The sequence below is a fragment of the Budorcas taxicolor genome, chromosome X (assembly GCF_023091745.1).
Source record: "Budorcas taxicolor isolate Tak-1 chromosome X, Takin1.1, whole genome shotgun sequence".
Taxonomy (NCBI): Eukaryota; Metazoa; Chordata; class Mammalia; order Artiodactyla; family Bovidae; genus Budorcas; species Budorcas taxicolor.
This window is the reverse complement of record NC_068935.1, coordinates 71,027,031-71,041,436: the sequence shown is the minus strand read 5'-3', so window position 1 is coordinate 71,041,436 and position 14,406 is coordinate 71,027,031. Positions and strand designations below refer to the sequence as shown.

The following is a 14,406-nucleotide window of genomic DNA, read 5'->3' as shown; positions in this document are numbered from 1 at the left end:
CAGATCAATCAGTTCTAAGAGCACAACCTGGGTGAGGGTATTAACCACATTCCCTGTTCTCACCTGCACCTGGCGCCCTGAAAACCTAGTGAGGAGGAGCTGAACAATGAAAAGCAGGGAGGAGATAGTAATGTCTTAGCACACTCCTGAAGTTCCCAACTGGAATGTCTTCAGTATTTTCTGCCTGCTGGGGGCCTTTTTCTTTCCACTCATCTCCTGAGAGCCTATCATGCTGGTATAATAGATTTTACTAGAGCTTATTGTTTCTACTCTGATGCTGTTTTGTAGAAGTAACACAGCCAGCCCCTTCACTGATACTTCCAGCTCAGCAACACTAGATGCTGTGTCCAAAGGCCCAGCCCTTCTCAGGGCCATTGCTATGGGCCAGGGACCCTGTGCTCAGATCGGCTGGGAAACAAGCACCCTAGTGGCACAAAAGCTCACCCATTCTGGGAACTCTGGGCGTCTGGTGACTAACAGGTTATAGTCCTCATCGGCCTGGTGGGAGGGGCTGAACTCTCTGGGAGAATAAACTCTAGTTAAGGGTTCTTTTCTCTCCTTATCTCTGAAGCTCAGGGAAAGAGTGGAAGGAAGAGCTGAAGGACTCTGCATTCCTGCTGCCTATTCTCCCACTTCCTTGCTTGGGAATGGTGGTGAGTGTTAGCTTTCATACTTGACAAAAGTGGCCACGAATGAAGTGTCAAGACACCTGAGGGAGAAAATGGGCAAAACACAAAGTGATGTGTGAACAAAACAGACATATTAGAACTCATGCTGCTTAGGTTTGTAAGAACAAAGAAAATGGTGCCTAACAGGGTCCAGCCCCTGTGGATCCAGGGAATTCGAGCAGGGACAGAGTCGGCATCTGGGAAAGGACTATTTAATTAGAAATATAAAGAGATTAGGAAAGAATAGTGTAGTAGGAAATTTAGAGGAGGAAAGAGGCTGTATTCCTTGGTTTACATAGAAAGCCAATAAAGCCCCAAGACAAGGGACTTGAATTGTCTACGTAGGGCCACAGGTGCCCGCTTGAATAGCAGAGGGTGCCCCGCCTTGGGCTCCCTCTCGTGTGGGTCTTAGAAGCCTGGGCAAATAAGTAGACATGGCTACCTCTATGCCCCAGATGGGAATCAGCCAGAAAATAGAGTAAGAAAAGAAGACACGGGTGAACCAGTCTTTCCAGGAACTGGCCTATCCTTTATTGTCCAGAAAAGCTTTTTATAATTTTGGTTACACATAGGGATCAATGGATAATACAAAGTTATGTAGCGTCAGAAGCCCTGACTCTTATCGAGACCAGGCTTTCTCTCTGCATCAGTTCAGTTCATCAGTTCAGTCACTCAGTCATGTCCTACTGTTTGCGACCCCATCAATCACAGCACACAAGGACTCCCTGTCCATCACCAACTCCCAGAGTTCACTCAGACTCACGTCCATCGAGTCAGTGATGCCATCCAGCCATCTCATCCTCTGTCGTCCACCTCTCCTCCTGCCCCCAATCCCTTCCAGCATCAGAGTCTTTTCCAATGAGTCACTTCTTCAAATCAGGAGGACAAAGGACTTTTGCATCAGCTTTAGCATCATTCCATCCAAAGAAATCCCAGGGCTGATCTCCTTCAGAATGGACTGGTTGGATCTCCCTGCAATCCAAGGGATTCTCAAGAGTCTTCTCCAACACCACAGTTCAAAAGCATCAAGTCTTCAGCGCTCAGCCTTTTTCACAGTCCAACTCTCACATCCATACATGACCACTGGAAAAACCATAGCCTTGACTAGACGGACCTTAGTCAGCAAAGTAATGTCTCTGCTTTTGAATATGCTGTCTAGGTTGGTCATAACTTTTCTTCCAAGGAGTAAGTGTCTTTTACTTTCATGGCTGCAATCACCATCTGCAGTGATTTTGGAGCCCCCCCCCAAAATAAAGTCTGACACTGTTTCCACTGTTTCCCCATCTATTTCCCATGAAGTGATGGGACCGGATGCCATGATCTTCGTTTTCTGAATGTTGAGCTTTAAGCCAACTTTTTCACTCTCCTCTTTCACTTTCATCAAGAGACTTTTTAGTTCCTCTTCACTTTCTGCCATAAGGGTGGTATCATATGCATACCTGAGGTTATTGATATTTCTCCCAGCAATCTTGATTCCAGCTTGTGTTTCTTCCAGTCTAGCATTTCTCATGATGTACTCTGTATATAAGTTAAATAAGCAGGGTGACAATATACAGACTTGACGTACTCCTTTTCCTATTTGGAACCAGTCTGTTGTTCCATGTCCAGTTCTAACTGTTGCTTCCTGACCTGCAGATAGGTTTCTCAAGAGGCAGGTTAAGTGGTCTGGTATTCCTATCTCTTTCAGAATTTTCCAGTTTATTGTGATCCACACAGTCAAAGGCTTTGGCATAGTCAATAAAGCAGAAATAGGTGTTTTTTTGGAACTCTCTTGCTTTTTCCATGATCCAGGGAATGTTGGCAATTTGATCTCTGGTTCCTCTGCCTTTTCTAAAACCAGCTTGAACATCAGGAAGTTCATGGTTCAGGTATCGCTGAAGCCTGGCTTGGAGAATTTTGAGCATTACTTTCGTAGCATGTGAGATGAGTGCAATTGTTCAGTACTTTGAGCATTCTATGGCATTGCCTTTCTTTGGAATTGGAATGAAAACTGACCTTTTCTAGTTCTGTGGCCACTGCTGAGTTTTCCAAATTTGCTGGCACATTGAGTGCAGCACTTTCAGAGCATCATCTTTCAGGATTTGAAACAGCTCAACTGGAATTCCATCACCTCCACTATCTTTGTTCATAGTGATGCTTTCTAAGGCCCACTTGACTTCACATTCTGGGATGTCTGGCTCTAGATTAGTGATCACATCATCATGATTATCTGTGTCGTGAAGATCTCTTTTGTACAGTTCTACTGTGCATTCTTGGACCTCTTCTTAATATCTTCTGCTTCTGTTAGGTCCAGACCATTTCTGTCCTTTATTGAGCCCATCTTTGCATGAAATGTTCCCTTCGTATCTCTGATTTTCTTGAAGAGATCTCTAGCCTTTCCCATTCTGTTCTTTTCCTCTATTTCTTTGCATTGACTGCTGAAGAAATCTTTCTTATCTCTTCTTGCTATTCTCTGGAACTCTGCATTCAGATGCTTATATCTTTCCTTTTCTCCTTTGCTTTTTGCCTCTCTTCTTTTCACGGCTATTTGTAAGGCCTCCCCACACAGCCGTTTTGCTTTTTTGCATTTCTTTTTCATGGGGATGGTCTTGATCCCTGTCTCCTGTACAATGTCACGAACCTCATTCCATGGTTCATCAGGCACTCTATCTATCAGATCTAGGCCCTTAAATCTATTTCTCACTTCTACTGTATAATCATAAGGGATTTGATTTAGGTCATACCTGAATGGTCTAGCGGTTTTCCCTACTTTCTTCAACATCAATCTGAATTTGGTAATAAGGAATTCATGATCTGAGCCACAGTCAGATCCTGGTCTTGTTTTTGTTGACTGTATAGAGCTTTTACATCTTTAGCTGCAAAGAATATAATCAATCTGATTTCGGTGTTGACCATCTGGTGATGTCCATGTGTAGAGTCTTCTCTTGGGTTTTTGGAAGAGGGTGTTTGCTATCACCAGTGCATTTTCTTGGCAAAACTATTAGTCTTTGCCCCGCTTCATTCCGTATTCCAAGGCCAAATTTGCCTATTACTCCTTGTGTTTCTTGACTTCCTATTTTTACATTCCAGTCCCCTATAATGAAAAGGACATATTTTGGGGGTGTTAGTTCTAAAAGGTCTTGTAGGTCTTCATAAAACCGTTCAACTTCAGTTTCTTCAGTGTTACTGGTTGGGGCATAGACTTGGATAACTGTGATATTGAATGGTTTGCCTTGGAGACGAACAGAGATCATTCTGTCGTTTTTGAGACTGCATCCAAGTACTGCATTTCAGACTCTTTTGTTGACCATGATGTCTACTCCATTTCTTCTGAGGGATTCCTGCCTGCAGTAGTAGCTGTATACACAAGTCTTAGGTGATTTACATCATCTTCTGGCCAGGAGGCCTATTAGCATTTTACGGCCCTTTTCTGTTAAGGGTCTGTCAATCAGAAAACTTATTTGCCTTAAAAGTGTTGTTCTTTCCAAAGTCTGGTGCCACTCTCAGAGAGCACTAAATAAAGTTACAGTCTTACATAGCAAGGACACAACGATTTGTAACAAAGAAAGAGGAGTACAGTGATTTATAACAAAGAGAAAGTTCATTAACTCAAAAGTCTAGTGTTGTTAGCATCAAAACTACTATATTCCTTTTTCTGTAGCCAATTACATTGATTAATATCCTTCAGATGCCTAAAAGATAAACAATATGGAGGCCTGGCAGCAGTCATTGACTCAACAGTGAAACCCATCACCAATATAAGTTTTAGCTTTTTGGGGGGGCCATAAACAATCACAAGTTTTAAAAGTCTCTAACTGTCAGGCAAGTTAGAGAGCCATCAGAGGGGTTTGAGCTGAGACACTCCTCTTATATGCAGGAGACTGTTAACTGGAGCTCTAAGTTAACTCTTTCCAGAGAAAGGTGGTCAGGGACAGCCCCCTGTTATGTCAGAAGAGTGGAAAGCACAGTACAATAAAGCAGGCAGACTCTGATTTTGGGGGTAGATGCTCAGGAAAATCCAGGGTTACCCCTGAGGCCTGATCTCGGCCTCTGCCTTTTTCCAGGCCCCCTTCCTCATGACCTTTGCCACGGGCGGGATTCCCCATGCTGGCTCCCGGCAGGTGCCAATGTTTACCTGGATGGGAGAGGACCACCACAGCAACCTATTTTTTTATCTTTTCTCTTAGGCCAGGGAGGTACCTTCTTTCCCTCTCCAGTCCCTCCCCCTACTTGAGGATGTGCTTTGCATGGCACACCTTCCTTCCTGGAGTTGAACGTTTTTGGTTTGTAATCTCTGACACTCCTAGCTCTTCCTCTCTCCCTGAAAAAAGATGACCCCACATTTAATGTCTGTTTTCCCTTCAATAACTTCATAGTTCACTATTCCAGCTTTTATTCTTGAGTTTTGATCTTTTCCAGTAGTTGAAGGTCAGAATAGCATTTACAAGATTTGGGGGGTTTGCCAAAAATGGGTAATGAAAATTGAGAGAGAAGTGGCAAAGAACCTCAGCACCAGATGTGTTAGGCAAATCTGGATTCCACTTCTTAACTATGGATCTTATTATGTATAAGATAATTTATTTCACCTCAAAGTCTATTTCTGTATTGTTAAAGTGAGAAAGGCGATGTCTACCTAACAGCATCATCTGTGAAGAGTAAATTAATTGAGTATATAAAAGTGTTTGGCAAATGGTCTGACAAGACAATAATTATTATCAAGGATAATAAATGCCAGATTCTTTGCATGCTGCTTGGAAACAGACACATTAATATGAATAATAATAATAATAAATATTTACGTTCAAGGAGCTAAGAGAGTGGTGACTGATGAGACGAGGCAAATGCAGTGTAGAAAAGTCTAAACTAGGCTAGGTGGGTCAAGACACTTCAGAGATTTGAAGAAATGAGTAATAAACTGACCTTAAGGATATATATTTGCCAGGAAATTCCAAGAATGAAGGAATTTTAAGAAAGATGAAAGTCATGAAGCAATAAAGTAATTGCAACTTCAAAGCACAACTGAAAGAATGAAGGCTAAAAATGTGAACAGGGAAAAGCACATAGACCTTCAGGTTTCATGCTAGATTTTTATTTTTAGCATTTCCCAGGCTATTTTCTGTTTTGTTAAAGTGTATAAAATCATAATTTACAGATTTGCTGAGATTAAATAATTGCAGATGTTGCTTAAAAGCATCTTTCACATGTGAGACACTCAATAAATTATATCTATTCCTATTATTAATCCATTAGAATCCATTGAAGGATTAACCAGGTTTGTGTGAAAGGTGGATAAATCTAACATGTCAACTGGATTTGAAAGGGGGCAAGATTCGAAACAGCTGCATAATCCAAGAATGAAATGACTGTAGTGAAAGGCAGAAATATTTAGAACAGACGACTGCTAAAATTTGGATCAGCCAGATATGGAAATGAGTAAGGGAAAGGAATTATACAATGGAAATGACAAATAGATTCAAGGGATTAGATCTCAGACAGAGCACCAGAAGAACTATGGAAGAAGTTCGTGACATTGTACAGGAGGCAGAGATCAAGACCATCCCCAAGAAAAAGAAATGCAAAAAGGAAAAATGGTTGTCTGAGGAGGCCTTACAAATAGCTGAGAAAAGAAGAGTTAGGTTCAGTTCAGTTCAGTCACTCAGTCGTGTCCGACTCTTTGCAAACCCATGAATCGCAACATGCCAGGCCTCCCTGTCCATCACCATCTCCTGGAGTTCACTCAGACTCACGTCCATCGAGTCAGTGATGCCACCTAGCCATCTCATCCTCTGTCGCCCCCTTCTCCTCCTGCCCCCAATCCCTCCCAGCATCAGAGTCTTTTCCAATGAGTCAACTCTTCGCATGAGGTGGCCAAAGTACTGGAGCTTCAGCGTTAGCATCATTTCTTCCAAAGAAATCCAAGGGTTGATCTCCTTCAGAATGGACACGTTGGATCTCCTTGCAGTCCAAGGGATTCTCCAGAGTCTTCTCCAACACCACAGTTCAAACACATCAATTCTTCAGTGCTCAGCCTTCTTCACAGTCCAACTCTCACATCCATACATGACCACAGGAAAAACCATAGCCTTGACTAGATGGACCTTAGTCGGCAAAGTAATGTCTGCTTTTGAATATACTATCTAGGTTGGTCATAACTTTACTTCCAGGGAATAAGTGTCTTTTAATTTCATGGCTGCAATCACCGTCTGCAGTGATTTTGGAGCCCCCCCAAAATAAAGTCTGACACTGTTTCCACTGTTTATCCATCTATTTCCCATGAAGTGATGGGACCAGATACCATGACTTTCATTTTCTGAATGTTGAGCTTTAAGCCAAGTTTTTCACTCTCCTCTTTCACTTTCATCAAGAAGAGTAGTGAAAGGCAAAGGAGAAAAGGAAAGATATGCCCGTTTGAATACAGGGTTCCAAAGAACAGCAAGGAGAGATAGAAAAGCCTTTCTCCATGATCAATGAAAACAAATAGAGGAAAACAATAGAATAGAAAAAACTAGAGATCACTTAAAGAAAAGTGGAGATACCAAAGGAACATTTCATGCAAAGATGGGCATGACAAAGGACAGAAATTGTATGGACCTTACAGAAGCAGAAGATATTAAGAAGAGGCAGCAAGAATACACAGAACTATACAAAAAAGATCTTCATGACCCATTTAATCACAATGATGTGATCACACACCTAGAGCTAGACATCCTGGAATGTGAAGTCAAATGGGCCTTAGGAAACAACACTACAAACAAAGCTAGTGGAGGTGATGGAATTCCAGCTGAGCTGTTTCAAATCCTAAAAGATGCTGCTGTTAAAGTGCTGCACTCACTTTGCCAGCAAATTTGGAAAACTCAGCAGTGGCCACCGGACTGGAAAAGGTCAGTTTTCATTCCAATCCCCAAAAAAGGCAATTCCAAAGAATGCTCAAATTATTGCACAATTGCACTCATCTCACATGCTAGCAAAGTTATGCTCAAAATTCTCTAAGCCAGGCTTTGACAGTATGTGGAGCCTTAACTTCCAGATGTTCAATCTGAATTTAGAAAAGGCAGAGGAACCAGATATCAAATTACCAACATCCACTGGATCATTGAAAAAGCAAGAAAGTTTCAGAAAAACATCTTCTGCTTTATTGACTATGCCAAAGCCTTTGATTGTGTGGACCATCAGAAACTGGAAATTCTGAAAGAGATGGGAATACCAGAGCACCTTACCTGCCTCCTGAGAAACCTGTATGCAGGTCAGAAAGAAACAGTTAAAACTGGACATGGAACAGACTTTTTCCAAATAGGAAAAGGACTACATCAAGGCTGTATATTTTCACCCTGCTTATTTAACTTTTATGCAGAGTACATCATGAGAAACACTGGGCTGGATGAAGTACAAGCTGGAATCAAGTTTTCAGGAGAAATATCAGTAACCTCAGATATGCAGATGACACCAACCTTACAGCAGAAAGTGAAGAACTAAATAGACTCTTGATGAAATTTAAAGAGGAGACTGAAAAAGTTGGCTTAAAACTCAACATTCAGAAAACTAAGATCATGGCATCTGGTCCCATCATTTCATGGCAAATTGAGGGAGAAACAATGGAAACAGTGTCAGACTTTATTTTTGGGGGCTCCAAAATCACTGCAGATGGTGATTGCAGCCATGAAATTAAAAGACACTTGCTCCTTGGAAGAAAAACTATAACCAACTTAGACAGCATATAAAAAGCAGACATTACTTTGTCAACAAAGGACCATCTAGAAATGTCAACCCACTCCAGTGTTCTTGCCTGGAGAACCCCAGGAAGCCTGGTGGGCTGCAGTCTATGGGGTCGCACAGAGTTGGACATGACTGAAGCGACTTAGCAGCAGCAGCTGCAGTGAAAGCTGTGGTTTTTCCGGTTTTCATGTATGGATGTGAGAGTTGGACTATAAAGAAAGCTGAACTGTGTTGTTGCAGTAGACCTTTGAGAGTCCCTTGGACTGCAAGAAGATTCATCTAATCAATCGTAAAGGAAATCAGTCCTAAATTTTTACTCGAAGGACTGACACTGAAGCTGAAACTTCAGTACTTTGGCCAACTGATGTGAAGAACTGACTCATTGGAAAAGAACCTGATGCTGGGAAAGATTGAAGGCAGGAGGAGAAGGGGACGACAGAGGATAAGTTTGTTGAATAGCATCACCTACTCAATGAACATGTGTATGAGTAAGCTCCAGGAGTTGGTAATGGACAGGGAGGCCTGGCGTGTCCAGTTCAGTACAGTCTCTCAGTCATGTCCGACTCTTTGTGACCCCATGTACCACAGCATGCCAGGCCTCCCTGTCCATCACCGACCCCCAGAGTTCACCCAAACCCACGTCCGTGGGGTCGGAAAAAGTTGGACATGACTGAACCATTGAAATGAACTGAAGGCGAAAGAAATGGAGTATAACCAGTAAAGTTTAGATTAGAAACACTTTCTCCATTTTCTTTTAATATTCTTTTGTGATAGCAATGGTAGAAAATCTATTTTTTCAATAATTGTTTTCATTATTTTTCTGGTGTCGGATTGTGGAACATTCTCTCATTTGCTATTCCTGCCCTTCCAAGCTATGTTAATGCACTATTTCTTAAAAGAAGATCTCTTTGACAACCTAAAAAAGAGATTGGCATGATTCATAGAATTAGAATTAACCTATTCTGTAGGCTATTTGTGATGATTATTTTGAAATAATTATTTGTAAAACAAAAGCTATATTGATAACTATAGCTGAAAGCATCAACTATGTAGAAATATTATTCATGTTTTACAGTCTACTTTGGCAGTTTGTATTGTGTTTAATATCTTTCTAAATAATGGGCTAGATGCTTCTGAGATTGAGAAAATACACTCAAAGAAAGCAGCATACTTTTTTTGTACTTTTATGTATTTGGATTATTTTTAATCAAGCAAATAACACATGAATGCATAGGCATTGTATCAATATAATGATTAAAGCCATATAGAAGTATAAGGAGTAAAAGATAAAATTATCAGTTCACCTTCTCCTTGCCAACCCTCTCGCACTGGAAACTACTATTAACAGTTTGGTTTGTATTCTTTTCCACAATTATATAGCCAATTAAAGGGGAGAAAAATCTTCTATAGCAGGAAAATTAAGCACACAGGCTTTGAAGTCAGGCTGCCTGGGTTCTAACTCAGATTCTACCACTTAAAACTGTGTGATATTGGACATCTTATCTAACTTTTCTGTCCTTCAGTCTCTTCTTAAGTACAGTGACAGTTAACATATCTGCTTAACAGGGGTTTTTTGAGGATTAAATTAATATTGTGACTAATTTAGAAAAGTGTTTGGCATATACTATGTGTGTACACTGTATATATGGTTCTGCAACTTGCATCCCATCAATAAACATAAAGGCAATACAGTTTAGTGATTTAAGATTATGGATTCTGAATCCAATTGCATGGTGCAAATCTTAGTTCCACCGTTTACTACCTTTGTCTTTGTTTCCTCTCTAAAAAAGAGACAATATTTTTTGTTTTAAATTAAGCCTTGTGTGATTTAGAATGAAATTTGGTCACACGTGATTTAGAAAGGCATTTAGAATGACTGTTATATAGTAATTACTTATTTTTATTGCCTTTTGTTATCATTAAAAGTCCTCAGTTTGGTATTTCATATAACAGAGGTATAATAAGTGAATCATTGTCTTTTATTGTTTTAATTATACATTATTGCAAAATATGCTGGTTACCATACTGCTTTTTTGCTACTTAAAACATTAAAATATTCTTGTCTATATCTTCACTTTAAAGAAGAGAGCTATTGCTGTTAGCATTTCCCACTGTCATTTGCATCTTGTATTCAGTACTTTCAAGATCCTCTTTTAGTATGTGATCATTACCATACCATATATGTGATAAACCCACATTATTTTTCTATTAGTTGGTTCAGTCCTAGGGTATGAATGGAAAGGAGAACCATTTCATTTTGTGTGGTTACAGTTATAATTCTGAGGTATAGCAAGAGCTGAGAAAGAACAAGACTAAAGGGATTATTCCTGTGTTTGGACTGTTGCAATCTCAGAAGACTGAGTCTTTCTTTAGGTATCCTGACATTCAGAAAAGGTAAGTCTAAATTCTCATGTATTTTAGTTTGTGTTGTTTTATTTTCTACAATAAAAGGTTTAAACATGAATAAGTAGGTTTCCTGGAGACACTTATAGTAGACACTACAGATCTATTAAAGAAAAATTGTTTCTTGAATCAAATCTGCTTTTCCCTTTTGAACTCTTGTAGCATTTTTATGGAAAATTCAAAGTCTTAAAATTGCACTAAAGAATTATACAAAAGACTGGCATAAGTGCTCTGGAAAATAAGATTTAAATCCAAAAGAAAAGAACAAAAGGGAGGAAGGGAAAAAGGGAAAGATAATAAAAACAAAAAAGAATGGTAGTGAATTTGACAAACCTATTTTTATGTAGATTACTGAAAAAGTAAATGGATATATTTATAGCTTAAATCAGACAGTTTGCAGAAATTCAAACTGTATATAAATATCTATCTCTTAAATACATTCTGAGGTATAGTAATTGTTTTCAACGTGACTCAAGTAATATTAATTAAAGCACTGTTAAGACAAATTCCTTAAAAGCAGTCTTGGTTTTAAGCAGACTGTTTGAAAATAAAGGGTTAGGCACTTTAACTAATAAATTTTAAATAAATAATTCATGACAGTTGAGTATATATTAAAATAAATATACATTTGTAGAAATTTGTACTTTTAAAACATTTGCATGTATACCATATAACATCCTGATAATAACCCAGTGAAAAACTCTAGGCAGCATTATTATCACCATTTAACAGGAAAATCAATATCCAGGAATGATAAATAAATTACCTGATAGTAAATAGGTAATGACAGAATTGGAAGCCAAGTCTCCTTACCCCTGGTCCTATGCTCTATCCTTTGAGCAATAGTGTCTTCCTTAATTATTTGTGTTTTCATGTAGCAGTTAAATCTTCATTGAATATTTAAAAATATGTTGCCTTAATGAGTTTTTTTTTTAATTTTCAGGATATATTGCATTCTTCTGATTAGAAACCTTGTCTAATAAAATGCTTGGAGAATCCTTCATAATTGAACTCCTTTTTATTTATTTATTCATTCATTTATTTATTTATTTATTTTAAATTTTAAAATCTTTAATTCTTACATGTGTTCCCAAACATGAACCCCCCTCCCACCTCCCTCCCCATAACATCTCTCTGGGTCATCCCCATGCACCAGCCCCAAGCATGCTGTATCCTGCGTCAGACATAGACTGGCGATTCAATTCTTACATGATAGTATACATGATAGAATGCCATTCTCCCAAATCATCCCACCCTCTCCCTCTCCCTCTGAGTCCAAAAGTCCGTTATACACAGCTGTGTCTTTTTTCCTGTCTTGCATACAGGGTCGTCATTGCCATCTTTCTAAATTCCATATATATGTGTTAGTATACTGTATTGGTGTTTTTCTTTCTGGCTTACTTCACTCTGTATAATCGGCTCCAGTTTCATCCATCTCATCAGAACTGAATCAAATGAATTCTTTTTAACGGCTGAGTAATACTCCATTGTGTGTATGTACCACAGCTTTCTTATCCATTCATCTGCTGATGGACATCTAGGTTGTTTCCATGTCCTGGCTATTATAAACAGTGCTGCGATGAACATTGGGGTACATGTGTCTCTTTCAATTCTGGTTTCCTTGGTGTGTATGCCCAGCAGTGGGATTGCTGGGTCATAAGGTAGTTCTATTTGCAATTTTTTAAGGAATCTCCACACTGTTCTCCATAGTGGCTGTACTAGTTTGCATTCCCACCAACAGTGTAGGAGGGTTCCCTTTTCTCCACACCCTCTCCAGCATTTATTGCTTGCAGATTTTTGGATTGCAGCCATTCTGACTGGTGTGAAGTGGTACCTCATTGTGGTTTTGATTTGCATTTCTCTGATAATGAGTGATGTTGAGCATCTTTTCATGTGTTTGTTAGCCATCCGTATGTCTTCTTTGGAGAAATGTCTATTTAGTTCTTTGGCCCATTTTTTGATTGGGTCGTTTATTTTTCTGGAATTGAGCTGCATAAGTTGCTTGTATATTTTTGAGATTAGTTGTTTGTCAGTTGCTTCATTTGCTCTTATTTTCTCCCATTCAGAAGGCTGTCTTTTCACCTTGCTGATATTTTCCTTTGTTGTGCAGAAGCTTTTAATTTTAATTAGATCCCATTTGTTTATTTTTGCTTTTATTTCCAGAATTCTGGGAGGTGGATCATAGAGGATCCTGCTGTGATTTATGTCGGAGAGTGTTTTGCCTATGTTCTCCTCTAGGAGTTTTATTGTTTCTGGTCTTACATTTAGATCTTTAATCCATTTTGAGTTTATTTTTGTGTGCAGTGTTAGAAAGTGATCTAGTTTCATTCTTTTACAAGTGGCAAGTTACATGTAAGAAAATCTCAAATGATGAAAAGGAAACTTGGAAAAAGCAACTTTTAGATATAGAAGATAATTCACATTCCCTTGATAAAATGGAAAATGAAAATAAGTTCATGAAAGAAAGTTTAACAGAGAAAAGTAATTATACAAGTAAAATAAAACCTGTGGATGAGATAACTGTAGCAAAATGCAAGAGTGCATCCTTCCCAGGGAATGTGTCTGCTGCACTGCCCATTCCAAAGAGAGAACAATATGATGAAAAACAACTAGATTTATACAGATCTTATTCATGTACAAGTATTTGCCAGAATTATCCTGACCTACAGATTGCAGAAGACCATGTTGGTAACATGTATTATTCCAGCTGCTTTGTGGAACACATACGTGATGATGCTTTTAGTGGTCCTCTTTTGTTTTCAGTAGATATACCGTTGGGTCATTCTCCCATCATTGAACCTCTAGACAAACTACCTACCTCAAAGCTTTTGAATGGGGATGAAATTCGAGAAAGAAGTATGTTGTTTCATAAACAGCCCCTCTCTAATTCTATGCTTAATAATTATATGGAAAAAAAGTGGATGAACTCTACAAACTGTTTTTGGAAGAAAATCTCCCTCAGTGCTGCTCCATAACCAACCTTATGGCTTCCAATTTGTTAATGAATAATATAAATCAGATTAGCCTCCAAATCTCTCAAGAGCAGAACGTAGAGTCATTGAAAGTTCGGGAAGTTCTTTTACGTTCTTTAACAAGATGTAATCTCTGTAACATTTCCCATGGAAATAGTTCTGAATTCAGCACTCCTTATTTACAAATATCAAACCAGAGAAGTAGAGAACTTCTACCACATCTACAATAAGAATCAACTGCAGTTTGGTTGGATTGATTTATGAGACTGGAGTAACAGTAGCCTTTGCTAGTTTATTGTGTCACATCAGCCCTTTTGTGGTGTGATTACTAGAGTGTTTGAGAACTTATTTGATCAATGGTACATCTGAATTCTTGTAGGAGACAATGTATATAACTAACTGTTATGACTATATTTTTAATTGTTTTGACATCTTTAATGGTTGCTACATTCAAGTTTGTGTATTCCATATGTGTGATCTATCTAATTGCCACCAGCATCCGAAATTGATTACTTCACTCTCACTCATCATATTTGTTTACCACAAAAGTGGTTTTAAAAGTGAGATGAAGAGAGAATTTTTCTCAGCTACTGAATAGACAACTAGAAACTATATCAGATATAAGCATTTCTTTCTCCACAAAAATGTTTAAAAACATATGCTGCTGCTGC

General features: G+C 38.9%; 1 protein-coding gene across 1 annotated transcript; it reads left to right on the top strand.

Annotated features, from left to right (window-relative positions):
- Nucleotides 1-274: 274 nt before the first annotated feature.
- Nucleotides 275-13,965, top strand: LOC128069512 (TLR adapter interacting with SLC15A4 on the lysosome-like). Its single transcript, XM_052662682.1, is given in 3 exon segments — nucleotides 275-469; nucleotides 13,103-13,673; nucleotides 13,676-13,965. Coding segments are annotated over 3 exon segments (1,056 nt in total).
- Nucleotides 13,966-14,406: the final 441 nt, after the last annotated feature.